This window comes from Stigmatopora nigra, chromosome 16, assembly GCF_051989575.1.
Source record: "Stigmatopora nigra isolate UIUO_SnigA chromosome 16, RoL_Snig_1.1, whole genome shotgun sequence".
In the NCBI taxonomy this organism is placed as follows: domain Eukaryota; kingdom Metazoa; phylum Chordata; class Actinopteri; order Syngnathiformes; family Syngnathidae; genus Stigmatopora; species Stigmatopora nigra.
In genome coordinates, this window is record NC_135523.1 from 9,249,909 (window position 1) to 9,277,378 (window position 27,470).

The 27,470-nt window shown below is 38.2% G+C and overlaps 1 protein-coding gene across 2 annotated transcripts in view; it reads left to right on the plus strand.

Annotated features, from left to right (window-relative positions):
• cntnap2a (contactin associated protein 2a) overlaps positions 1-27,470 on the plus strand; it is a 231,862-nt gene that overhangs the window by 76,684 nt on the left and 127,708 nt on the right. For both annotated transcript variants that reach the window (XM_077736044.1, XM_077736045.1), the window contains exons 2-3: positions 7,175-7,285; positions 16,953-17,146. In XM_077736044.1, coding sequence (XP_077592170.1) covers positions 7,175-7,285; positions 16,953-17,146 — 305 coding nt within the window. The remainder of the gene's footprint in view (positions 1-7,174; positions 7,286-16,952; positions 17,147-27,470) is intronic.

Here is a 27,470-nt window from a genome sequence, read left to right on the forward strand (position 1 = left end):
ATATATATATATATATATATATATATATATATATATATATATATATATATATATATATATATATATATATATATATATATATATATATATATATATATATATATATATATCTTTTTTTTGTAAAAAAAAATAATCTTGTAAACTCACTTTCCTGCAGACTAGGTGATTGCTATATGAGCTGCTGCCTTAGTAAATCAGGAGTTAATTGCTTGCAGATTGTCGGTGCAAATTAAATGAAAGCTGCACATTGCGACGTGGTCTCTTAGCACTCCTGCGCGATTCATTCTGAGAGTCACACAAAATTGGAATAATTCCACTGGACAAAAGGAGGGAAGAAATTGTGGGATTAAAATCAGTTTCCACTCAGATTCTTGGTGCTCTGCATTCATAAAATACAATCATACTGATACTAACAAAAAGGCTTTCTCCCTCCCAGTTATTGCAACTGTGAGAGGTGAAGGCTAATAATGCATGCTGCTCTAAGTAACTTTACTCTTGGCTGATTCATTGCTTCACTGATTCATGTGGTATATAACTGATATGACCTGGAAACCATAGATCAACATAGAAGGTGAAAAGAATAAGAATGTTGAAATGCAATACAAAAATATCTTAAGAGAAGGCATTAATTATAGGAATCGGTCATAAATTTACTCACCACAGTGTTTCTCTTCATAACTACCTTGATATAGTTTCTTTTTTAATCTCTTACACGCTGAATTCACTTTTACCTCCAGGTGCACCTTTTTAAATGTATTTTAATAAACAGGGCATATTTAGTCATCCACAAATATTGGTGTTTAAATCTCAAGGCGGTCTGGTTTTTAACAAATTTACAATCCATACACACGAGAGACGCTGTTTAGGGTCATTATCAACAACCGCTTTACTGTTGGAGCCACAGCCCGGCGATTTGAGTGGTTAGCGCATTGGCCTCTCTGTTCTGAGGTCCACATCCAGGTCGGTCCACCTTTCTCTGGGGCTGCGTGGGTTTTCTCGAGGTCCTCCGATTATCTCCAGCATTCCAAAAAGATGCATAGTAGGGTGATTCGACACTCTAAATTGCCCCTTAGTTATGAGTGTGAGAGTGAATAATTGTCCGTCTCGTCGTGCGCTGTGATCGGCTGGCCACCAATTCAAGGTGTCCCCCATCTCTGTCCCGAAGTCACCTGGGATAGGTTTCAGCATCCCCTGCAACCCTAGTGAGGATAAAGCGGTTCAGAGCTTTCGAGAGATGTCTTCACCTCTTTCGCGTAAGTTGTCAACCTTCGGTACCCAGGCGCAGAGCGAAAATCCAGCCCGTTAAAAGGGTTTCGGTATATTCACTCCCAGCTTCCAATGATCAAATAAATGTCTGGTTCGTCATTAGACATTCCCAAATTCATGCTCAAATAAAGAGAAAAGGAGATTGGCCATTGACATAGCTTCCCAACTACGTTCTGACCTTCCAGGTCTTTTCTGTTGATTTAATATCCTCGAGAGCTCTGATTACATGGATGTATCAACTCTAAAAGAAGGGTTGGCAACACAAGTGAGCTGTCTGAGCGTGCATGTGCTTTGAATCTAACATTTGTCTACCAAAACACGTCCACAATAGTCAAAACTGAAGCGTCAGCGAGCTTTGTGGAGTGTTCGTGGTGGAGGGCAGATGCCACAGGTGCAGGTCCCAGTAGTCCGAGGCGTTCTGGCTCCTCTTTGTTTAGGCTTTCAGGAGTAAAGCTTTTACTTCGTTGTAATAACAACAACAACAACAACACCAACAACAACAACTACAAATCCAACAACAATAATAATAACCAAGGGTGAGCAAATCATTCTTTAATAGCAAGGCCAAGCGTATTCTTGCATGCTAATGTCATCTTCAACTAGCAGTGGCACAAGTTCCATATCTAATTTTACAACTATCAGTATACAACCTTCAAATGAGTTATTTGTAAAATTTACACGTCAGTTATTAAATAAACGGTCATATTAATACTTATTAAAGAATCATTTATTAGAGCACTAGTTCTACTTTGGTTCTCAACGGTTAAACCAAAGATTATATATGTTTTGACGATTTTGTTTATAACAGAGAGTAGCGTTTTTAGGTTGTTTTCTTACTTGACATGTTTTGGCATGTTACTTCAGAGTGATTCTGATGAAGGCGGAAGTATCACGCAGAAACATTTCAGGCAACAATAGGACTAGTTTCTGTATAACATGTGGTGTTTTTAGGTTGTTTTGTTCCCTAAATTTTGGTATGTAATATACATTGTTTATAGATTACACAGTGTGTATATTCACATGCTTTTTGAAAACACTTAATGGGCATTAACATTGCCTCTTCTACTTGTAACACACAGTAGTTAACTTTTGCTAATTTGAAGTGGCACATAACATTAAATAATGCCCTATTCAACCCCAGACTTTTAATTGGATACAGAAGAAGCTTCAAGCACGATTCTTCTGTGCCACTTCAGCAGCAAAGATCCATGTCATGGCAAAATATTAATATCTATTCATTTAAAATCTTATCACCCATGTTGAGACTTAAATGGGTCTTCTGCCATAGCATTGGTTGGCATGTTCCTAAAATTAACTACTCATCTGGAATGTAACGCTTTTCATAGCCATTCAAGATTTTGAATGCATGTCATCATGCAATCTACCAGGAATTTAGCTACATTTTCTTTCTTTTATCCTTTTGTAGGTATCATACTATTAATGCCGGCAAATGTACCATCATGATTTTATTGCAATTTATTTTACTTATAGAAAGAGTGACATCAATTGATGACAGAACCATTAACCATGTGTGGGTTCGGTGAAAGAGTGGTTAGCATGTCCTCCTCCCAATTCTCAAATCAAGGGTTCCATCCTTCCTTTGTGGATTTTGCATCGTCTCCCCATGCCTGTTTATGTAATCCTGTCAAGTCCCAAAAATATGCTTGGTAGGCTGACTTAACATTTCAAATTGTCAGAAATTGCGGAATAGGTTATGTCTTATTGTGTACAGGGTTTGGCTAGCCAACAATTTGGAGTGTACTGCGCCTACTGCCTGTAGTTAACTGAGATAAGATCCAACACCTCCATGGGCATAAGCGGCATGGAAAATGAATGAATAAAAATATGGCTTTGTTGTTCTTATCTGCCAGAATCAATGTATAGAAAATATAATAACACAGTAACTCACCCTTAGGCATGTGGATATGGATTCCACTTGTACACAATACATCAACAAAGAGAGGCATAGACTTAGCAGGTGGAGCTTTTTTTGACTGAGAACCAGTTTGGAAAACAACTCATTTTATCGCCCAGCATATTGGGGAAAAAACATCGAACCTTTTTTTTCTATATCTAGCTCAAATGCATTTTCACTGTGACGGCAATGCTGCATTTAAAAAAAAAACTAATTTTAAATTTTGGAAAGAAAACTTTTGGCACCTTATCATTAAGATAAATTGTCACTTACCAGTCCCTGCTGTGGGTGCTGCATGAGTTTAAATTGGATAGTGTTTTCTTGTCCCACCGATGGACCTATGCACACCAAGATTATGTAACACAGAGTTGAAAGTACCTAAAACAATGTCTGTTGCTCCTAAATTTACAGGCTAAAACATATTGTACTACTTTCCAGTTAAGACCAGAATAGTACAAATAGAATATTTACATGTACATGCATTATTTTAACTTTAAAAAAAGCCTAATTCAGCATTATAAGCCTCATAAAGAGTTTTTGAAGCGATCCAAAATTGATAATGCACCCGATGGTGCAGGAGATAGCTCTTTAACCTGACCTTGGTGCAGGTAGCGCAAGATTTTACCAATTTCGTCATACACAGCTGGGTATGATGTCAATTAGGCTTTTGTCGAGTCAATGATGATGACCAAGCCTATGTCAGATTATTATTATTTATTCACTCATTTAACCCTTGGCTTTTTAACTCTCCAGTTGCTTGCACCGTTTTTCCATAAAGGTAAATGGCCATTTATTTAATTTATGGAAGATTATTCTAGTGCTGTTGAATACTTGTCTTTCATGTGATAAAATCAGTTCTACATTTACAAATATGCAGGTTATCCTGGTAAAATAAAAAATGTGATGTAATCTTACGGTTGATTAAACACTTAAATTACCAACACTGACATATAATTTCCAGCAAATGTATTTTGATATAATTGAACATTATATTTAAATACTTTAAATACTCTTAAGTCAATGATCACAGGCACAAGCATTTGCAATATCAATTAGATTAGCTCTTTGGATCCGGTAGAACATCTGTTCATTTTGTGTGCAAGCCTGTCCATACGTCTCTTTGAAAACCACCTGGGAGTTGCTGTCCTGCAGGACCAGGTGGACAGGTCATCTGGCATATGTGCCTGATCCATCATTACAAAGTGTCCCTATACCCACTTTTAGAAAGAAGTTCAGAATTTACTTCTTGATCAAACATGCTTTTATTTGACATAGCTCACAGGCAACAATTAAGGTTTTTGACACAAAAACCTGTTGATTGTTGGTTGTTCACTTTTCAACCAAATTATTGGAATTGTGTGTACTAAATCATCAGACGTAAGCCATGAACTGTATTTCGTCTTCCCTATGTTTGACATCATATCATTTTATACTACATACCGTATTACATTGACATACGGCTGTCCCAACATACGAGATACAACAAAAATTCCAAGCAAATGTTTGCCCTGAGATACGAGATTAATTTGTCATACGAGCATACGTTGTGGCAGCTAGCTGGTCCTTTTCAAGCTGAGCAGTGATATATATTCATGACGAGTGGGAGGGGCTATTTCTAATATGGATAAAGGAGAAACAATTAGCAGAATCTGTGAGGACTTGAAATTAAAGCAAGAGACTGAGGGGACAGTTCGGCGCCAACAGAAACCTTCGAGTTGTGGCTGGTTCGATAACTTTAAAAAACTAACTGGGATACACTCGGCTGTGAGGCAAAGGGGAGCAGCTAGTTCCGACTCCAAAGCCGCGGCGGAATACATTAACACCCCATAGCAAGAGTGGCGTCTGGTTACGAGTTTCAGTGTTGATTTTCACCTTTTTTTAACTTCGAAATAAATTAAAAAAAACACATGAATTTAGAATAAATAAATAAATTCCCCTGGAAAAATCAGCGATGTAGTGAAGCCGTGAAAGTTGAACCGCAAATGATGAGGGATTACTGTACATATTCATTTTTTCATCACTTTATGTGCACTCCAGATGTTTGTTGTGACACCTAGCATGATGGATGTCAGTGTGTCATTGATGTACAAATGACCTGCCGTGTATCATATATCTACCATCCCCTCATTGTAGCCTTGGATAATCAGATAGGTCCATCAAAAATTAAGCCAAATAAAAATGTATGCACAGCTATATAACAATACAAAGAAGAAATTCCCCAATCTAATGAGTCAGTGGTTGATTGAGATTTCAACATGAAATGTCATTTCTTAAGCAGTAATGTGTTATGCAAGTTGGGTTTCCAGTGGATTTGATTTTGGTTAAGACAAAAGTTTCCTTGGTTTGAATCTTTATAAATGTTTTTTAGCTGATTAATATAAATTATTTAAAAAAGTTTAGAGCTATTGGAAATATTATTTTACTAAGATATGCGTCATAAACACAAATTCTACTTGACTTTCTCTGGGAGCTCTTTAATCTGTGTGGGTACATGTGTTACCATGTCGTACTAGGCAGAGAAAATATACACTTTACTCACTTTTCATGAAGGACACTGCAGACTTTCCCATTCAGAAATATACTCAAATTATTGAGCATTGCTGCACTTTATTAAGGTTTTTTTTATTCTGTGAGTGCACTTGTGACACTGCATAATATATCTAACCAGCCAAGTGGCCAAGCCTATTACACACTACTACAAACACAAACACACACGATGCAAACAAAAGTCTCCACTCCAAATCTGACTCTCACACACTGGTGCACACAACACGACAGGAAATGACAGAGAGCTATGGACTGCTTCTACTTGGTCTGACAGACCACATTTCTCTCAGCATGAAACCTAATGTACTGGAAGAAATTGGTGTGTTTGTTGCTTTATGTGTGTTTATATCATCGTGATAAGGTTCTTAATGTTCTTGTGGGGGAAATGATAAGTGAGATTCCGCATCCTTCTATGATGTCTTGGAATCAATTATTAATCACACTTTTAAAAAGGAAATTCTTATTGAAGTGTTTTTTAAAAATGTATTCATTCATTTATTTTTTTTAACTTGAATACCATGACACATAGTCTTATTTGTAAGAGTGGCTTGCACGTTCGTCTCACAGGTCTGAGATCAAGAGATCAAGTGAAACAGAAAATGGAAATAAAACCAAAATAAATGAATGAAACGCAAAATATATACTAGAACCTGAAATTCTAACTATGTGGGTAGTTATGAATTCAATGTGGGGGACACAAATCATTGGGAGAATTTTTAGCAGCTACAGCTATGACAAGGACACTCCTGTTGCTACCCAATGGTGCAGTGTTTTTTGCCTGACTTTGGTGCGGAAAGTCTGTGTTTGATTCCCACTGGTTGGAGGTGTGATTGTGAGCGTGAGTGGTTGTGTTTCATTGTGCTCTGTGATTGGCTGGAAGCCAATTCTGTGTGTCCCCTGCCTGCTGCCAGTGGTTGGCACGGATAGGCATCAAAACCCTTGTGTGAATAAGCGGTACAGAAGCTGAATGAATAAATGTTGCGTTTAACATTGGAGTAGATTTGTTGTGCATCATTTCCCACGACTAATGCATGTATGTAGTATGCAGTCTGCTTCATAGACAACATTTTCAATTGACCTCTTTGCAGTTTAAAAAGGATTGTAAACAGCCTGATGGTCAGTATACTATCAAAGTATTTAGAGTTTACTTCTCATTCGATTCCTATATTGATCATATCTCAGTTTGCGGTTAATTGAAACAATTTTGTCAGTTTGCTTGATATTTTTTTGTCTTTTTAATATTCAGATATGTTGAGGTTTCTGCTTTTCGCATATTTTACCATGCCAAGAATGAAAATGGTGTGTTTGAAACAATAGCATTGTCAAATACTAACTAGTATTTCCTTGTGGTAATGGCATTTTTCCTTATCCCTACTTCTCTCCCTCATGTTCTATTTTCCCCCATGACTGCTTCCTTGGGTCATCATATTATTTCTCTCTCCACAGCAAAATGTGATGAGGCTCTGGCCTCTCCATTGCCACACACAGCCTTCTCCAGCTCATCTGTCTTCTCCAATGGATATGCACCTGGATATGCCAAGCTCAACAGACGAGGAGGTAGCGCTAACACATGCAAGAGCACACTCACAGAAAACTGCAATGCACATGCCATGCTCTCAAAAACATATTTGAACTAGTCTTTTAAAAGGCGTAGATGTGCAGATTCATTGACCTTTATTTTGTACACAACCCTTTTACCCCTGCATGTGTAAGATACACTTTTCTGTCAAAGGTGTTCATGTGCAGTCTGAATTTATCATGTTTATCGTCTCAGACTGAAGCATCATCATCTTGAGTGCCGCAACAGAAAAAGTTCCGAATAAACCTGCTAAATATTATAATATTATCAAGTTACAGATTTTTACATAACTGAAATTATTAAACTGAATATGACAAACCCTTAAAATCACCCTATGTGATAGTCAACTGTTGTAATGCAAATTTAATTACATATAGTATATATATATAGTATATATAGTATATATATAGTATATATATATAGTATATATATATAGTATATATATAGTATATATATATAGTATATATATACTATATATATATAGTATATATATAGTATATATATATAGTATATATATAGTATATATATATATGTATATAGTTCGCTCAAAGAACTCTGTTTTTGGATAAAGATGAAGAACATTTTGGATTTGGATACTCTATAAATCAGAGTGAAGCCGCTAAGCGTTGAATGATGACACTACACGGCCCCTTTGAAACAGTGTGTAAAGAAATTGTTTCCCAGAGGCATCGGGATAAAATGCTCACTCTGACCTCACACTTATGCTCTTTGCGCCGTAGTTGTCAGAGGAAAAATAATCATGAATAGCCACAAACTATTTTAAACTAAATAAAAAATCTATAGTGGCAAATTTGCTATCGAATCCTAATTTATTCTTCTAAAAATTATCATCACGTGCAAAAAATTTCATTCAGAAATACAATAATGAGCTTTAACTTCGGAGCTTCATGATATGCTCCTCTCTACACAAGTGTGATGTCAATTGATGATAGATACCTTGTGGATACAGGTTGAAATCGAATAGTACGGAGAGTAGAGAAATAAATGAGAGTTGAGGGAATGAGTGGTGTGGAGATTGGAGAGAGGGCTCTAAGGAACTGAAGATGAAGAGTTATGAGTGAGCCATTGATTAAAATGGGGCATGCATTATGGATAGGTTGGTGTAGAAATGTATGCTGCAATCATAGCAATGAAAACAATGTTAAATTTTAATGGCTCATCATTTACATTATATTTTGTTTTTTTTCTTCTGTTTACTTTGTTCACTTAACCTTTTTCATCACTACCCTCTCCATTTCATCATTTTTCTAAACGAACACTTTACTTCCTTGCCATAATCTTGTCCGTGAAAGTCAAAAGTATATTTTATTATGAATGCAGTCCAACAGTGCTCTCTCAATTATACACATCCATCTTCTGCAAAGCTTTTTTATTCTTATCTTGCGTGTCATTTTGTAAACTTGTTTGATGGCCTGAACCATTGCGCTCATCTGTCGATAGTAGTGGTCCTCTTCTAATTAAATTACTGCCTCTTCATGTGCTCCGTGTGCTTTATGACAGAAAGATGAAGTACTGGCAGAGGGAAAACCAGCTGTTGACTCATCTTTTGTTCTAAGAATTCTGGCATCACGCTTTGTTTATATTATAATACTTTTTTAATGTTGCCATGGGAAGAACTTTGCTTTTGTTCTTTCATATATAAAAAAAAAGAATCAATGAAGCATATGCCCAAAAGCATGCATTTTACACTCTCCCTCTCTTATTTCCTTAAACCTACATTAAAAGTTTCTTCTATGGTGCAGAGAAAATACCATATTTTCACAGCTGCATTGAAGTCTAAAATGTTCTCTTAAAATAGACAACCTTTCAGTTGTCTATATGCCTTATAAATTGTGATTTAGGGGTTGTGTGAGCGTGTGTTTGTTTGTCTCTCTACGTTTGTCCAAACTGCAACGTAGAGAGTTGACATTTTTTATGGTGGGCAGAAACGGCTGTCGGATCCTAATAGAATTGATTGAATTTCTTCACCTTCTCTAAATATGTAAACTCAATTTTTATTTGTTACATCTTAAAGCAGAGTTGATGTATTAATCGTTGTTTTTACATGTTGTGCCCTAAACGCACCGTGTGGCGGATTGGGTCGCCAGCAAGTTTCCAGGTGCTCCCAGAAATGCTTTTTTTTCTGTCGTGGTGGGAGTTATAAAACATCCACCCATCCATAATGTATGTGTGCGCACCTGGAAACTTGGAAAAAACAGCTTGGAAAAGTTCAAAAGAGAACGCTGAGTTTCCGCGGATGTAAAGTGAACGGATTGGGAGCGATGTAAGTCCGATGGTACACCTGATTTGTTAACAAAGACTGGCAGCAGCATTGGACAAGTTATACAACGAGTTGTGGATGGATTGTGAATGCCTAAAGTGTTGACTAGTAATAAAATTTGAGCTGCTGAACTCCACGGCGACAACTCTGACTCACCCACTTGGCCAAACTCATTTTCTCAAATACAAAAGATGGGGACTTTATAGGTGTTTGAATGCTTTGACTTATATGAACGGGAGTACACATTACGTCAATAAAGCACAATCAAACTGATTTTGCTCCTGCTGCAATATACTATACTACTATACTATATGAAACCATCGATGTGATCATAAAAGAACACAACAATAACAATGGACCCAATACAGTACCTTTAGATGAAAGCGGACCATATCGAAGGAACATTTGTCTCATATAGAAAAATACTATAAACAGAAGTGTGTCCTTTTCTTTCACTACAGTCTGTTTATCTTGCCTCGAGGCATAACGATAAGCATGTCATTTTATTTCTCACTCTGGCAGACTTCTGTAGTCTTTGAGCTGACCGCCAACCGTCGTTTCATGTTTCCTCTTCTGATACCTATCTGTCTCCTAGGATATAAAGTAAACAATAATTAAGGGCTTGAAGTTGTTTCTAGTAGCTTATTGGACGAGTGGTTATCACACCTGCCTCGCATTTTGGAGCTTAAAAGGTTGAATCCCTAGTGGGTTCCCGCCTTCCTGTGTGGAATTTGCATGTTTTCCCCATGCATGCGTGTATTTTCTCCAGATTATCCAGTTTCCTCCCAAACCCCCGAAACATGAATGGTAGGCTGATTAATGACTCAAATTAGTTAATGGTGTAGTGTATATGTTATGGTTGTCTTCATGTGCCCTGTGATTGGGTTAAAACCAATTCAGCCTGTGCCCAACCCACTGCCTGTTGTGGGTTGGGATAGGCTCCGGCACCGCCGCTACCTTCGTGTAGATAAGCTGTTTGGAAAATTAATGAATGAAGGTTTTTTTTCCTTTTTGCTGGTGACAGTGCAATAATTTCACTGCATGGCATGAGATATTGGAAACCAAACTGTGTTCAAGACCAAACTAGCCCTTTGATTCATACTGAATGCACTTCCCCTTCATTCTTCTTTCCCAGAAACATTTTTTTCATCTGTGATTTGTTGTCTTCGGTTAGAATCAGTCATTTCTCGCTCGCAGTAAAAAACAGAAGAGAAGAAAGGTATCTTAACAAACCAACAAGACATGCTGAGGCATTGGAACACTGTTTGATTCTAGTTGAAAGGGCCAAGGGTAGTGTCCATTGCCTTTCTTGAGGTCTTCTCTTAATTACACAGTCCAAGGTTTCTTGAATGCTTTGGATTGCGATATAATAATGGGAAATGTCTGCTACTTTCTTGTGCTTGTAGTAAAAGTCACTTTAATTCTCCAAGTTGTTTGTTATATGTTCATACCCTCACAGCCAAATTCACCTGAAACACACCTGAATCAAATAATCAGGATCGGTATGAAGTCTCTGGACAGCTGGCTGATGAGTTGATCATTTGATTCAAGTGTGATAGAGGAGGAAGATATGGAAAACAGAGTAGATAGGGGCTCTCGAGGACCAGAGTTGGCCACCCCTGTTTTAAACAATAATAAATAAAATGTTATTGGGAACCGTATCTACGCCATAAATCCCTCATAATACTGGTTCATTTTCTTTATCCCTAGTGGTCACCACTCGCTCGGTGTCCTTGTAAAAAGATATTCTTGTTTTTTACCGAATCCTGATGCAACTCAGGGTAGATTCATATAATTAGCATATGTAGCAACCTGACTTTTCTCGGTCAACGTCATCATGACTCGTTTTTTTGGGGTCTGCTTGGATAACTTTAGCATTTTAAACGGCGACTCAAAATCCAAACAAAGCTGGAATAGGCTCCGCGTAGTCTTTCCCCACAGGTGATGTACGCGATGGGAACTTGACTCGCAACAAAACAGGAGAAGGCAAGAAGTCGTCCTTCTTCGGCATGTCATTCTTCAAATTAAAAAAGAAAAGTCCAGATACAGGCCGGACAGCGAAGATGTTTTATTTCCTTTGACTCTTCTTGTCTTGGGACAGAATGTTTCCCATAGACTCTTTGGAACCTAATATTTTATACTATGTAGAAGGGTTTGCTAGTAGGTGTACCTCTGTATTATAAATAAGCTGCTAACATCACTAACATGAATTTTTGATTGACAATCTTTTCTTTGTTTTCCTTTTTAATGGCTTTCATCTTGGCATGTTCTAAGCATTTAAGATTTCCCCATATGTTCTTTTTCCTTCTTTTTTCTGGCTTAACTTATTCCTTTGACCGTGGCTCCTCTGTCATTTTTGTACCCCATCGTCCTTATTCTCCCGCTTTCAGCCCTGGACATCTGTGCATGTGACAGGGAGGAGTAAGATGGCAGCACTCCCCTGATGCTCTTTTCGCTCTCTTCTATCTTTGCTCTCTCTACTTGCAATGGTACTCCTGCTCACTCTGTCACCTTCCTCCACCCTTTTTGCCATCTTCGTCCATCTCCCCGTTAGTCTGTCTACCACTTGTCACTTTCCTCTGTCTTCCCCATGGCGCTCACCTTTGACTGCACCTTTCAGCTCTTCTTTATCCTGATCTCTCTTTCTCATACCTTTGACAGCATTTGGCCTCTCACTCTTGCAGGGCTACTTTTTGTGTTTTATCTCACTCCTGCACATCCTTAAATTTTTCTCTTGGTGATTTATAAAGAATCAAAAGAAATCCTGTTTATTAGTTGTTTTCTCTACCATTGCAAATTCAAAATAAAATACCAGATACAGACAGTGTATTTACATTTTGGCAGATGTTTGATTTTATTTGATGATTCATGACTTTCATTGTTACGTATCTTGGAACAAAAGATCTCACATAAAAGTAATGTTTTAACCACCTCAGTGACATCAACCCCAGAAATAGGAGTTACTACTTCGGAGTCAATGAGCTCTGCTTCCTCATGTGAAAGGTGTTTTGGGGATGTTGAGGAGTTCTTCGAAGTATTCAGGCCACCAAATCTCAAAATCCCAAGTTGTGTTACTGGTGTATTCTTTATCTCACAAGATGTTAGATGGTGGACCACAATGCCTTCAAAGCTGACTAGAAATCGTTCTCTATTGCCTTACTGAACCTCTCCTATAACCTATTAATATAAAAAAACATAACTACATCAGTGACAACCAAAGCTGCGATCTGCATGGGCATCTGAAGGCACTCATCAGCTGGCCCCAGAGTACCACAAAATAAAAAGGCCTGATAAGACTCATTTGATGGAATCATTAGCACCATTGTCAAGCAACGACTCAATGTCCACTACCACTCCCTCGACATAAGTGGAGTTCTGCTCAGTTGAGATTTCTTGGAGTTGAAGTCTTTTGTCAGGGAGGTTTGCCAGCATACCCTGACAAAGTGTTTGCTTCTGGGAGACCAACTTCTCCCATGATTGGAGCCAACTTTTTCTGTTTAGTCTTTTCTAAAGCCACCAAAACTGAATTTTTATGATGTCAATTGATCTTGCAAAGGTACTGTGATGAAATATTTCATATCATATACAAAATAGGACTGCTATTTTACATTTATATTTTAAAGTTTTTTTGTGTTTCACTCTTAATACACAATTTATTTTTGCTGTGTTAAATGCTCAAAAGGTTTAGATCACAGTTAGTGAATATGAAATCTTTCCAAATTGATTGGGCTTGAGATTTTGAAGGGGAAAAAAGTTATTACTATCCTATTACAGGCTCGTCATGTGATGTAGTAAATTGACTCACAGACTGTGCCAAAAAGTTTCCAATAAGACGAGCTTCAACTTAGGGCGAAAAGACATTTAACCTATTGCGCTGCTCTGCCATTTATCATCACCTCTCATTGTAGAGTGAGCAGTCACGGTATATGACTTTCTACTCTCTCCTTTTATCCTGGATTTTAGCTTCAAATTTTTCCAATTCTTACTTTGTTTCTTGTGATTTTAAGCAAGTGTTTTCTACTTGATTTAACCCCTCTTATTACTTCCGAACGGGCTAATTTTATCTAACCTTCTCCCAGGTTTTGTCATTCTTTCATTTCTACCTCCCCCCCTGAGCCGCTCTTCACTTTTGCCCTCATCCATCACTTTACCATAACAACACTCCCCTTTCTTTTTCCCTCCCATCCCATCCGCTTGCTATCTCATCTCCCGTCTCCCTACTATACCCGAGCCGTAAAACCCTTTTTTCTTGCTTACCTCATCAATCTCTCTTACTTTTCCATGTCTTCAGCCTCCTCTCCCGCCCCTACTCATCAATGTACCGTCTTATCATTCGCTACAACACTTCTTCCTTCGATCTTTCTCAAAGCTTCACATTGCCTCTAACATTGTCCACTCAGCTAACTTCATTGTTGCTTTTATTTACCCTTCAGTGTCGCTCCGCCCTGTTAACATTTCCCCCCTCTACTCATTCATTCTGTTTTACTGTTTTAATGGCATAATGTGGTATATAATTATTTTCTGTTGCAACCTCATTTTTTCTACAAAATTCTAAGTTCACCACTGTATAATTTCCTGAGTGAACACTGACAGTGAGCGTGCCACTGCTATCTAACGAGAGAATGTACAATATACACTTTATTCTAGTTCTTCTTCGTGTCTTGTTCTTGTTCGTCTGTCTGGCATCGCCTTGCAGGCTTCCAAGGGGCCCCGCCCTACTATTTGAGAAGCTCTAATCTTGAGGAATGGCTCTAAAGCAAATGTTTTTTTAGGTATTGACTTTCCTCAGATTCTGGTCAAGTTAATATGTCACAATAAGAGCTGTGTAGTAATTGGAAATGAAGGGTTTTGTCAAGGGGCAGAATCTGCCACATGAAATGCTACTTTAGCATGTTACAACCCTTATCACGCATTCCTTTACTACACTCACTACTTCATTCCGTGTATTTTTAACGCATCTATGGTCCCAGTTAACATTATAAATCCTGTTTTAAGTGTCATTTTTCAAAATTGGCAAGTTATTTATCTGATTAGTTCCTTTACAAAACCAAATTAATTTAATTGAATTTAAAATATCAAATGGACAGTTTGTGATCATTTTCTTTTTTACTGGTTTAACAGTGATGATAAAAGGGATCCACATATGTCTTCTTTCAGTGTGCATTTCATTTTATATTGAGATCAATTGTTTCTGTTTTATTCTATCAACCTGCTTTTTCTCGGGTGAGGTATCGAGCGTGGAACATGCTTGGACTCAAATGAAGCAAACAAGGAGACAAAGACGTAAAGTGCTCTCACAAAACTGTTAATTATAAGTGGCATGGCTATCAAGAAAATAACAATGACTTAGAATCAAATAATAAAATCAAACCTGACGGGAAGACGGGGTACATGGACATGGCGTGGTATCTTGTCAAGATCTAAACAAAGTTGACGATCCGAGAATTTCACACAAACACACAGGGTTTAAATAGACAAACAAGGGCTCATTACCAATCACGTGCAGCTGGTTACAAGACAAAAGGAAGCCTGGAGGGACATGGGGTGAAATGCACACACACGTGCGGACACACGTGCACACACACATTTGATCATAGTTGTCAGTAGGCCATCTTGTCTGAGCAGTTCTCTGCTGGACACTGAAAACAAATAAATACTTATATAGTTTTCATTTTCATGCTCATTACAAAATAATTTTAAGGTCGTAACCTGTGGTTCTTCTGCTTGTATTTTCTTAGTGTCATGCAGTTGCACTGACCCACCTTTTAAATCATCACTTTACTTAGGAAAGGAGTAGAAAAAAAGTATTCTTGATGCCAGTTACAATTCTAACAATGTCTTTCTTAGCTTAATTATATATCGACACTCACCAAATTGGTCAATTTGTACCAACTTCATTAGTACATTTGCAATAAATATAGGCAACTCTATATAATTTACAACTGTCCACATGCATGTATCATAAACTGCGGCCTGAATATTCTCCAAATCACAAAGACAGACGAACACAGATTACAAATATTTATGCAACATAATTGTATCATTATATTTTATCTACTAATCGTCTAAACATTCCCAACGATGGGTGGAAAAACTAAAAATCTTTATTGTAGTTTCTTTTAGAAGAGCAAATTCAAGCACTTTTTCAGTACCTTAAGAACTAATTTTACAGATTTTATGGTCCTTATTAAACATTATCCCAATTATTTGTATTTACAATGAGGCTAAAAGAAAATATGGTGCCTTCTTTCAAGAAATTATCATGCAGAATATTCTATGGCCTCGAGAAACTGAGTTTAAAAAATGCTATTTCTTGAATCCCCTGATTTAAATTGTTATATTTCTGGCGACTGGGCATTTTGTGGCAAACTGAGCGCGTCGAATAGCAGAGGTGCTAAAGTAGACATGCTGTTCAATGGACAGAGACACACAAGACACGGCCAAAGGGCTCTTGATAAATGCCCCTTCTTGATATTTGGAACACTTGTAAAATGGCTCTCACACCGCCAATTTCTAAACTAAATGATATCTCAAAGAATTATTCTGTGCAACTGTAATTACTTAACAACAATAAAAAAACAATTCCGTTCTCGTCGAAATTAGTAAAAAAATGTTTACCTAGCTATGAAAGCTCTCCTACTCCTTAAAACAATATAAGTAGTTTAGATGTGGATAAGATTTCTTGTGCATTTTTATCCGTAACTTATTATTTTTCTTCATTTGATTACTTATATGTTTAGACACCGTGTTGAGAAATATTGTGTAACTAAAACTTCAAAGCATTTTTCCAAACCTCGACAACAACAACATAAGAAAAATCAATGGCATTACGTGTTTCACAGCACTTCAATACAGCCAACTCTTGGTCTGGGGAGATGCAACCACATTTTTATTTTTATTTTATTTTTTTAACTCTTTGTTCATATGGGGTAATACAGGCACTCCACACCACCATTAAAACCCATCCAACTGTTATAGTATGGCAGTGGAGGATCTTTTCCTTTTGCGATTACTCCACTGCCTCAGGTCCTAGATTTATTGCTAGCATCGACATATGAATTTTATTTAAAGAACTTGACACCATGTCGAGGATTTACCAAATAAAACTTTAGTTATTGATGCAAAAAGACAACCTAATGGTCAAAACTAATCTAAACCAAAAAGCTTTTAGCTTTTATTTGGTTCCTATATATTCATAATAATTATTCTTTTTTTCGGACATTTGCTTTGAAAAACAATCATAACTTTGTAACTGCCAAAGCTCAGATATAATATATTAAGTCCTCCAGATAAACAGGTGCTTCATTTGTTTTTGTTTTTTTGCAACTAGGACAAATGACATGAACATTTTTAAAACTCTTCAGGTGCTGGCGGGTGGTCTCCACTGGATAGTGACCACTACCAATGGCTACAAGTGGACCTGGGCTCCAGAAAGCATTTAAGTGCCATTGCCACACAGGGTCGCTACAGCAGCTCTGATTGGACAACACGATACCGTTTGCTGTACAGTGACACAGGACGGAACTGGAAACCTTATCACCAGGATGGCAACATTTGGGTGAGAAGCACTAGGTGCATTTTTTTCCACCCTATCCAATGCATTTCTTTTCCAAAGGCTGTTATTTTACTTCTTGTAGTCTGCAACGTTCAAAGTATTCAACTAGCCCTCCATGCATATTTTTGGGGATGTAGGAGGAACCCAGATACACAGAGAAAACCCACACATGCACAGGGAGAACATGCTAACGCCACATAGAAACCTTCTGAACCCCTAAAATCCGAACTGTGGGGTTGACTCGCAAACCACTCGTCATACAATGTAAATACTTCTATTATTGGTGAATTGCACACAACTAGATTACCAAAAGGTTGGTTGTGAACATTTTCCGTTTTTTTCACGAGTGTGTAAAAACAATAATTATGGCATTTAAATGAGAGTATGAGCAATGTTTGTTTATTTTTTTTAATGGCGGTAATAAGCTTAGTTTTCTGCTCTTTAGATCAGAATGGAAAATGTGGACTTTTATGACTAAAAGTAAATTAATCTGTTTGTGCTATGCTTGATTACTTAAAGTCGTGATTATATATATTTCCAAGTGTTTGCATGTTGCCATTAAGCCTGATTCAGTGCCTCCTTTATTCCTGCAAAAGCTCTCAAACACATCACTTCCCCTTTTGTTTGTTTTGCATGTATGACACAGCACATAATAAACGTTTACATTTCTGAGCTTTAAAATTAGTAAGCTCCTATCGCTCAAACATTCATTATGTCTCATTTATCAGTGCACAATATACATTTATGACTGCAGCGTGGACCTGAAAGCTGTACTTTCAATCCAGTCTGTTTTCATGAGAAGAATTTCATCCATACATGAATTGGTGCATTAAGATTTTCCTTAATTCGGATTGGTCTACGGTGGCCCGGCTGAGTGTTTAGCGCAGGGGTGGCCAACCAGTCAGAGACCAAGAGCCACATTTTTTACCGTGTTACCGCAAAGAGCCACATCACACAGATTTATTGTAAATGTCACACACCAGAATAGTAATGACATAAATTGACTCCTACAGTACTAACAGCACAGGCCAGTCATTATCAACAATGAACATTGTGTGCACTGTCTCACACAGACAAATTCTCAGTTCAACCAAGTCCACAAACAAAAATATAATAATTTACAATAGCGTTTTTCTTTTACTATGCATGTTACTTAGTGGGACTTCTGTCATAAAATCAGAGCCTATTTTTGCGCAACATTCGCTCCTTGTGAGCTGTCATTTATTATGAATGGCTTTTAACTAGCGCGCCCACCACGTGGGTGTACACCTCGCTCTCCTATTGGCTGCTCCCGGCTGAGCACTCTCGCCTTGGTCTGCCTCGCAGGGGGTGTGGCTTTTTCAGCCGACGCTCGATCTTTGGGATACTTTTTGTGTGCGCGACGCCGTTCATTGTCGCTTCTGGTTCACGGGAGCTTTCCCACTCTGTTAAAAACGTTTACTCAAATGACCTTGCTCCTACTGGGAAACTTTGAGGTGTTTTCATCCCAAGCACATGCGCATTTGACGAAAATACCGTATTGAACTCAAGCGAAGCGCACACGCAAATAAAACACAAATACAAACTTTGATATGGACGTAAGAGCCGCATGAAACCGGGCAAAGAGCCGCATGCGGCTCGCGAGCCGCGGGTTGGCCACCCCTGGTTTAGCGTGTTGTCCTCACAGTTCTGGGGTCCTGCGTTCATATCCGGGTCAGTCCACATATGCAGAGTTTGCATAGGTTTCCTCCGGGTACTCCGGTTTCCTCCCCAATGTGTGGCAGGCTGGTTGGACATTCTAAATTGCCCCTAGGTATTAGTGGATGGTTGCTTGTCTCCTTGTGCCCTGCGATCAGCTTGCCACGGATTCAGGGTGATCCCCACCTCGTGCCCAAAAGTCAGTTGCGATAGGCTTCAGCATCCCTTGCGACCCTTGATAGGATCAACGCAGTTCAGAAAATGAATGAATGGTTGTGATTAGTCTACCAAATTCTAAAGCTGTGAAGACCCCCACTCCATGACAATACCACGCCATGCTTCACTGTAGGGATGGTATTGGTAAAGAAATTAAGTGCCTGGTTTCCTTCCAAACATTCACATCTTCAAATAACCCGTTTCTTGATTGTGGGAACACAATTATATAGAATAACACATCTCTGGAGCTACAGGGAGAACATTAATCAAAACGACTTCCGAACTGCAAAGCAGATGAACATTCACTTTTGCCACCCATCACTTTTTTATAAAGGCTATGAATGGTGTTTTGGATTGCAATTTAGGGAGAAATAATTAGCATGCTTACCTAGGTCTTATGTCTCCATCACTCAGAAGCAGGCCTGATAAGTATGTATGATTCCCAAGGAATGAGTGTCCTTTCCTACAACAGACAATGTCACTGTATTGGCTCAGTGATTCCCTGAGGAAGATCACTGATAAACAGTTCATAATTGGTTTTGTGATACTGCAGAGTCATAATGACATTGATGAATGACTGTGGTTATTTAAACACCATTTGCAACACTGAGTTGGTTGTCCATGCCTTACAGTAAGAATGGATGAAGAAGGGTGGGGGTGGGGTGCTGGAGCTTATCCTAGCCAACTCCGGGCACCAAGCGGGGGAAACGCTGAATTGGTGGACAGCCTATAGCAGGGCAGAAGGAGACAGACAACCAATTTAGTGTTAAACCATGCTACCATGCATGTTTTTGGGATGTGGGAGGGAACAGGAGTACCTGGAGAAAAAACACAAGGTCCCGGAAAGAAACAAACAAACAAACTCCACACAGGTGGACATGACCTGGATTTGAATCCAGGACCTCAGAGCTGTGAGGCCGATGCACTAACCACTCACGCCATCTGGCCGCCCCTGCTTTAGAATCTGCATATATATTGTCCTGGTTATTCTGATTAATCCACAAGAAGATCTGGCCAAACTCTGAGGGAAAATTATGGAAATCATTGATGAGAGAGCTGAGTCCCGGACGTAGCAGTAGTAGCCTTGACACGACATCTTACGCATAATTAATAAAAATGTTTTTTCATTTGACCTTTCTACATGCATACTCTCATTGGTACTCATTTATTAGCAATAGCGTGGCAATGTTATGTCCAAAGAATTATGATGTTTTGTACTTTAAAAGAGGTGAAATTAATGCACACATTTCAGGTATTTTTACTTTTATATTCTCATTATGGCTCTCAATGAATAACATTTGAAAAAACGATTTGTTCATGGCTCCCAACCGCTGCTTTAGATCATGGGAAATTAATAAATTACTGTATATATTAAAGATTATTTCTTTCAAATTGGTTGAGCTAATTCCAGCATGCTCTTCTTCTGTTATTTTTTATGGATGAGATAGTTCAGCAGTAAGTCAACCAGGCCACTTGACAATAATATATGTATCTAATAAACGGCACAGCCACAACTCTTGAGCCGATCGTGCATCAAACAGGGACACATTAATAATGCTTTGTCAGCATACCAATGAAAAATATTCCAACGTGTATTTCGTGGCATTATTGAACTAAAAATAATCATCAGATGTGTTTTTCTCCTCCTTTTCTACACATCTATATCCTTGTAATTTATTGTTGAAAATGTTGTTGTTTTGTTTTAGTTCTTATTTATTGCATCTGTATTTAATTTTGGCTATGTAAAATTATGGACATTTAACCACAAATTTATGTAGGCGACAAATGCATGATTGTTGATTGAAAATAACGCAATGAAAATGATTTCCTTTGTCGTCAATTAGAAAAAAGTGTTGGGGCAATATATTTTGAGATGAACAGAGAAAGCAGCCCCAAATAATGTTTGAAGCATCTGCTCCAAAAAACACATTAGTTTCCTTGTTATCTTTTCAGCTAGCCTCTGATCCATTTGGCCCACGCTCAAAGAAAGCCGTGAAGACAGCAAATGAATAATACTTAGCATAAAAGCACTCAGCAACCTCCAAACAAGCCTTAGTGCAATTAAAGTGTGTGTCATTGCGCGATGCTCAATTTAATTCTCAAATATCCACAGGTGGTCCATAAAATAAGTCTTTGAAATTGTTAATGCATTCAATAATGGGGCAAAAATTCTATTTGTTTATCTGAACATTTACTAATCCAAAAAACATGCATGGTAAGTTGGTTGAACACTCTCCATTGCCCCTAGGCATGAGTGTGAGCGTGAATGGTTGGTTCTCTACATGTGCTGTGCAATTGACTGGCTAGCAATTCAGAGTGTCCCCCACCTGGTGACCGAAGTCTGCTGGGATAGGCTTCAGCACCCCCCTCGACCTTTCTGAGGATAGGGCCTACAGAAAATGGATGAATGACAAATTTTTGTTATCGCGCCAGTGTGTAAAGTTTATTTTCCTAGACAAAATCTTAAATTGTCAGATCTATTAACATGCATGTGAAAAAATATGCAGTGCAAAATAATGGACGATAAATATCCAAATGCTTTGTAAATATAATAATGACAGAAAGCCTAACAGAACATTTAATGCTAAAAACGCTAAAATATTTGCCTTGGAAGCATAAAAAAACACCAGATTTTTATAAAAAAGGAAAAGGACAGAGGTTTTTTTTCTCATTTAGGTGTTTAAAGTAAACAAGGAATCCCGTTAACTGAGTGGTGTGGATATGCATGGGGCTTGGAACACAGGATCGCAAACAGGGACGCACAAAATATCAATCACCAGGAACCCAAATATTGTTGTCATTATGTTGCAGATGAGAGAAGACATTATCCTGACTTTGATTCATATAGAAGAACCCAGGAAAGCGCTCTCAAATATCGTATTGCAAAACAAAGCTGAAACAAATAGTTGCAATAAATAAATCCCTGGAAAATAGAAGAATATGAGTGGGAGTATGATATGCCCACCATGAGTGTCACGCCGGAATGTCATTTTGCGACAAAAATATTTATCCTTAAAGGGCAATTCAAAAGGCATAAGCAGCATCATTAAAAAATCATTAAGCACATAAAATCGGAAGTATAGTGCAAATTCTGCAATTTAATATAAGTAACATAGCCAGCTGGGATAGTCTCCAGCACCTCCAGCGACCCTTGTGAGAAAAAGCATTACAGAAAACTAAATAATTTAAGTACTAGCTTGTATTAACCAGCTTGCAAACACCAAAATAATTGGCAGATCAGATTTTCCCAAATTATTTTAAAGGTCACACAATTGCTTATGGATCTATTCAGGCTCTGTTTTCTGGTGCACAATCCATTCCATGACCAAGCTCATAACATTTCAGTGCTCATATCATAAATCTAATTTCTCTGTAAGGAATAACTGATTCCTAGTTAATGTTAGCAAAGAACTCTAGTGACCCGGCCCGCATTGTGTCTCTAATGGATAGTTCAAGGGATCACTTTGAAGGTTAACTTACCTGAAAAAAATAATTTCAACTATAAAACACTTACCATGAATTTTGGGAGTAAACTGGGGACTCAGTTATTCTTCACTTGATGATTTGGATGCACTTCGATATAACATTGTATAAATGAAGACGAAAGGAGGATGAGCAGATGGGGGATTCTGTTGATGCGAGATGGCACATAGTGCGGTCCCTTAACACTTGGGGCATCAAAGTGTAAATAGAGCTACCGCGGTACTCGGAAATGGCAAGTGATAAAGAGGCTTATCTGGATTATGATTATGATCTGGTATCATGAATAGATCTTCGCATTATGAGACTCACTGTAACCCTTGTGAGGATAAACAGTATGGAGGATGGGTGAATAATGAAATGCATTTTCCCTCATGACGATGCTCACAACATGAAAAAACCTGTTAGGCAAGGTGCTTGTATCACGAGGGTCCTTTGTAGTTTAACAACTGATGTTCCCACATTGTTCACAGATTTTATAACATTGCAGCTAATGGCAACAAAAATAAGATGATATATACAGACCTGAAATAATTTCTGCCTGCAGCAATCGTGCACTCAAGTTTCCAATTGATTGCTGTCAGTCTTTCCTCATGCTTGCGGGCAGCGTGTTGGCGTGCTCTCTGGCAGCTCCACAGCCTTATCTACGGCGTAAATCCTTCATAATGCCGGTTCATTTTTTAGTTTTTGTGGTTACCACTCGCTTGGTGTCCTTGAAAAAAGGAAAAATATATTGTTTTGCCATTTTCTGAATGTTTGCTTCTTCTTTCTTTGTATAACGCATTTATGCCAAAATAGTGTGCTACACCTTTCGCATGAATGATTATGAATGTCACTGTCATCATGTCTCGTTTTTCTTGGGCTGTTTCGATATCTTAGATCAACGGTCTCCAACCTTTTTCTCACCGCGGACAGGTAAAGGTCTTCCTATTTTCTCACGGACCTTCATATAGGGGGGGCTTGTATGTCCCATGGACGACTTCCATGGCTCCAACAAAAGTCCCAAATATTGCATTTTTTTATTATAATAACAACATTTCTCATTTCAAGTATGAGGGCGAGATTGAAAATGTTAATATTGATTTCTCTGACAGACCATCTCCAGGTGGCTCGCGGACTGGTACCAGTTCCCGGCCCGGCGGTTGTGGACCCTTGCCTTAGATGGCCGAGGACACTTAGAAGGCATTTTCAACAGTGACTCAAAATTCAAACAAAGCTGGAATGGGCTTGAGTTCAAAACAACTTAGCATGAAACGGAACTCCAAAGGAATAGCAATCTTCTTGTTATTCAGTACAGAGAGACCATACAAAGAAGTTGTCGCTTTTACGGCTTTCTTCCACTTAATTAGCGTAGTGATGCCAGTAGGTGGGTTACTGCTGGCCTGTATTGCCTTGCAATGTCAGTCAACCACACAGAACTTTCTTATCTTCTGTTTATCCTCGATATCAGGGTCCGCTTATTCATTTCATTGGCGCCAATAATTTTAAATGAAATAATTATTGTTGTGGGGCTCTATTAGGAAGCCAGCGAAGTGTCTAGCTGGACACAGAACAACGTCAAAATGAAACAACAGATTCAGAAAATATATTTACGTTTACGGTTATGTCGTAACTTGAATCATTTCATTCATTCATCTTCCATACCGCCCATCCTCGAAAGGGTTTCGGGGGTTGCTGGAGCCTAAACCAGCTGTGTTCAGGCAAAAAACAAACTACACCATACAATAAGAACATAGGCAAATAAAAATATATTTTGTTTACTGAGTTATATTTGTGAACCAGGTTATGAGAGAAAATTATGTTTAATTCGATGACTTGGTTAAGTTCAAGATACTGCGACAGTATTTAAAACACGTTTTGTTGATTTTTAGGCCATGGTGTTTACGTGCAGCTATCCTCTAGTTTTGCTAAGTGTACACAACATGTGACTGAGCCTGCGTTCAGACTGGAAGCATATCCAATTCCATTATGTTTCATTCTCATATCAGATTTCTAGGTCTGCCTGTTCAGACTTTTTTTATCAAGTTTCAAATCGGACTATTATTATTGAAGCATTTGACAGACTACTGTGATCACGAAGGCATCACTTAGCGTGTGTAGTGTTTGACCTGGTAGGTAACCAACATTCCAATACCATTATATTAGCCAGTACATAGCAGTTTACATAGCTATCCAACAGGGACATTCCTTAACTACATTGCGCCAGACGGGGGGAGAACCTGAATTAGTGACCCTCCAACCGCAGGACACGAGGAGATGAACAACACTTCACACATTTTATGGTTTCGACTTTTCCCAATTCTAATAATCAGCAAATTAACTGTTTCCTTAAACCTGAACAGTTGCTACCCAAAATTTGTCCTTGGTCCTTAAAATTCTGTATTAAGCAAGTTGGAACATATGAAACACTTAAATGAAATGTAGAGCAACTCAGACACTGAATGGTGGCACACCATTAAATATTCCTCATTTGTCTTTTTTTTAATGCCTGTGAAACAGCGTTTTTTTTTTTTTTTTTTATTCATTTATTTCATTCTATGGCCTTGTTCTGTCCTATGCACTTCCCGATGAAAACAAAAGACTAGACTAGGCTACACTGATTTCCCATGGCACTGTTAGGGAAGGTTACACACAATGGGCTCAGGGCAGGGGATTCCATATCGGCTGGATGTTCCAGCAGCAACATTCAAATGCTAGGAAATGGAAAACAGTCAACTACCCCGCCCTCGCCCAGGTTTGGAGACTCTGATCTTGAACGGGTAAAAATTAGCAATGAGAAGTCTGCATACAATTAATAATAGATGGTATTTAAATGTGATCTAAATGTAAACAATGCCGAAGAAACTATTTATCTGGTTGCTGAATTTCATTGCTTTTTCATAACTGAAATAAATGCAACGATATTGGTCATCAATTCTTGAAGCTCTGCATGTTCTAGTTTTGCCATCTGTAAATGTTTACATTTTGCATTTGGCATGAGGAAAACCATTAATAAATATTACTCCCAACTGGAGCAAAAAGTCAGACTTTGACATTGCAAATCATGATAGTTGCCATCTTTTTTGAATGTTACTCTCAGCGATTCACTTAAGGATTGTATAGCCACATAAGGGCTGTACGAATTTCATTTAGGGGTTCTCCAAGCCTATGAGGCTTTTCCTTTTATTTTTATACTGAAAGATGCAGTTATGGTTGGCACACACTACATAATTCCCTCTCGGTGCTGGTAAATTGTTTCAGTTTGGGGTAGAGGGAATGAAATGGTTCACGAAGAAGACTTTTCTGAAGTTTGACTTTTTTTCTTGTGCTCATCTTCATCAACCCACTCATATGTCCCTTTGGCTTCCTCCTGACCCTTGCTCTACATTGTAATGCCTCTGAATTAAACTGTTCATTCAGCAAGGCTGAGATAAGTGCTAAATTGAGGTCTGAACACAATAGAAAAATAATGTAACGAGAGATGCGGCGCTAAACGTTTAACCAATTTTCTCTCATACATGGAATGAGTGAGCTGGACAAAAGTGATGTTTTACACTCAAGAAGCTAAACTGAATGATAATCAAAAGGTGTTCAAATTAATCAAAATGTTTTCCCCTCACACAAGAAAAAAATACTTTAAAATAAGTGAACAACTAGTTGTGGCTACAGTATGTTCGGCACTGTGAGAAATTTGCACACATTTTATGCTCAGCCTTGTTCAAGAGAAAAACCTTTCAGTTGGTATAACCTAAGAATTAGATGACATGGACTATCTGACCCAAGAAACAATTGTAGGAGTTTTCTGGACAAAACTAAACTGAAATAAAATTATACCCTTTTTTAATATCACATTAACTCCTTCCAATGTCAATGATGGCTTGCAGCCATGAAGTGCATCCAAGCAAGATACTCAATAAATTGACTACATTGACTACATTATACCAATGAGACAAGATTAGTCATGTGTCGATAGAAAAGCTTGTAGTTTGAATTCACACTATGCCCTATGATCAACTCCCACAATCTCTCATATGGAATGTTTAAAGTGCCCTAAAAAATAAACTATTGCACATAGAATGTTCCAGCCACGATAAAACAAAATTGCAGATTTGAAAAGGAACTCTTGATGGACCATCTTGTCACCATCCAAATAATGCAGAATACTGTATTTGCTGTCTGGGACTTAAAATATAGCACTTAATCACCAAGACTGCAGGCCTATTTTCACAGTAGTGTTGAACCAATAGTGGTGCTACTATCAGTAGTACTGATATGGCTTTAAAATGACATAATCAGCTCTGAGCAGTACTAGGAAATATGCGGCTCAAAATATACTTTTCTCCTTCTAGCGAGCTATGCCCCCCTGTAAAAAGGATCACTTATCTCTATATTCCCAAGACGATGATACATGTCCAATTTTGATCCATCCAATAGTCCTCGTGGATTTGGTTGTTTTTATAACTAGTAGACATTGAATCAATTTCAAGTGCCAGTGTTCATTGCCTGAACTCCCACCTCAACTGGATTTAACGTCTAGCTCCGTAGCTCATGAGTTGAACCTTCTTTACCAGGCAACAATAGCAATGACTTTGCATTCAAGTGAGAATAGTAATACCTTTACATAGTGTCCCAACATATGAGAAATTTGAGATACCAGCAAATTTCCAAGCAAATGTTTGCCTTAAGATACAAGACAAATATACGAACATTCAAGATGGTTCCCGATGGGGCTGCCAAGTGGCTGAGTATGCGAGAGGCTGCTTATTAGAACGGCATGGCTCTGTCTTTCTCACAATATCTCCCTCATGTAAAGATATCTATGAGCACCGGCCATACGGGTTGCATTTTTTTGCATTAATCAGTGCAAAATTAAATGGAAAAACAATGGGTCCAAAGCAATACAGTGCAATGCAGGGCTAACCATCATTTCCAAGCTGCGCAGTGACATCCATAACGAGGGAGAGAGCCTTTGTTT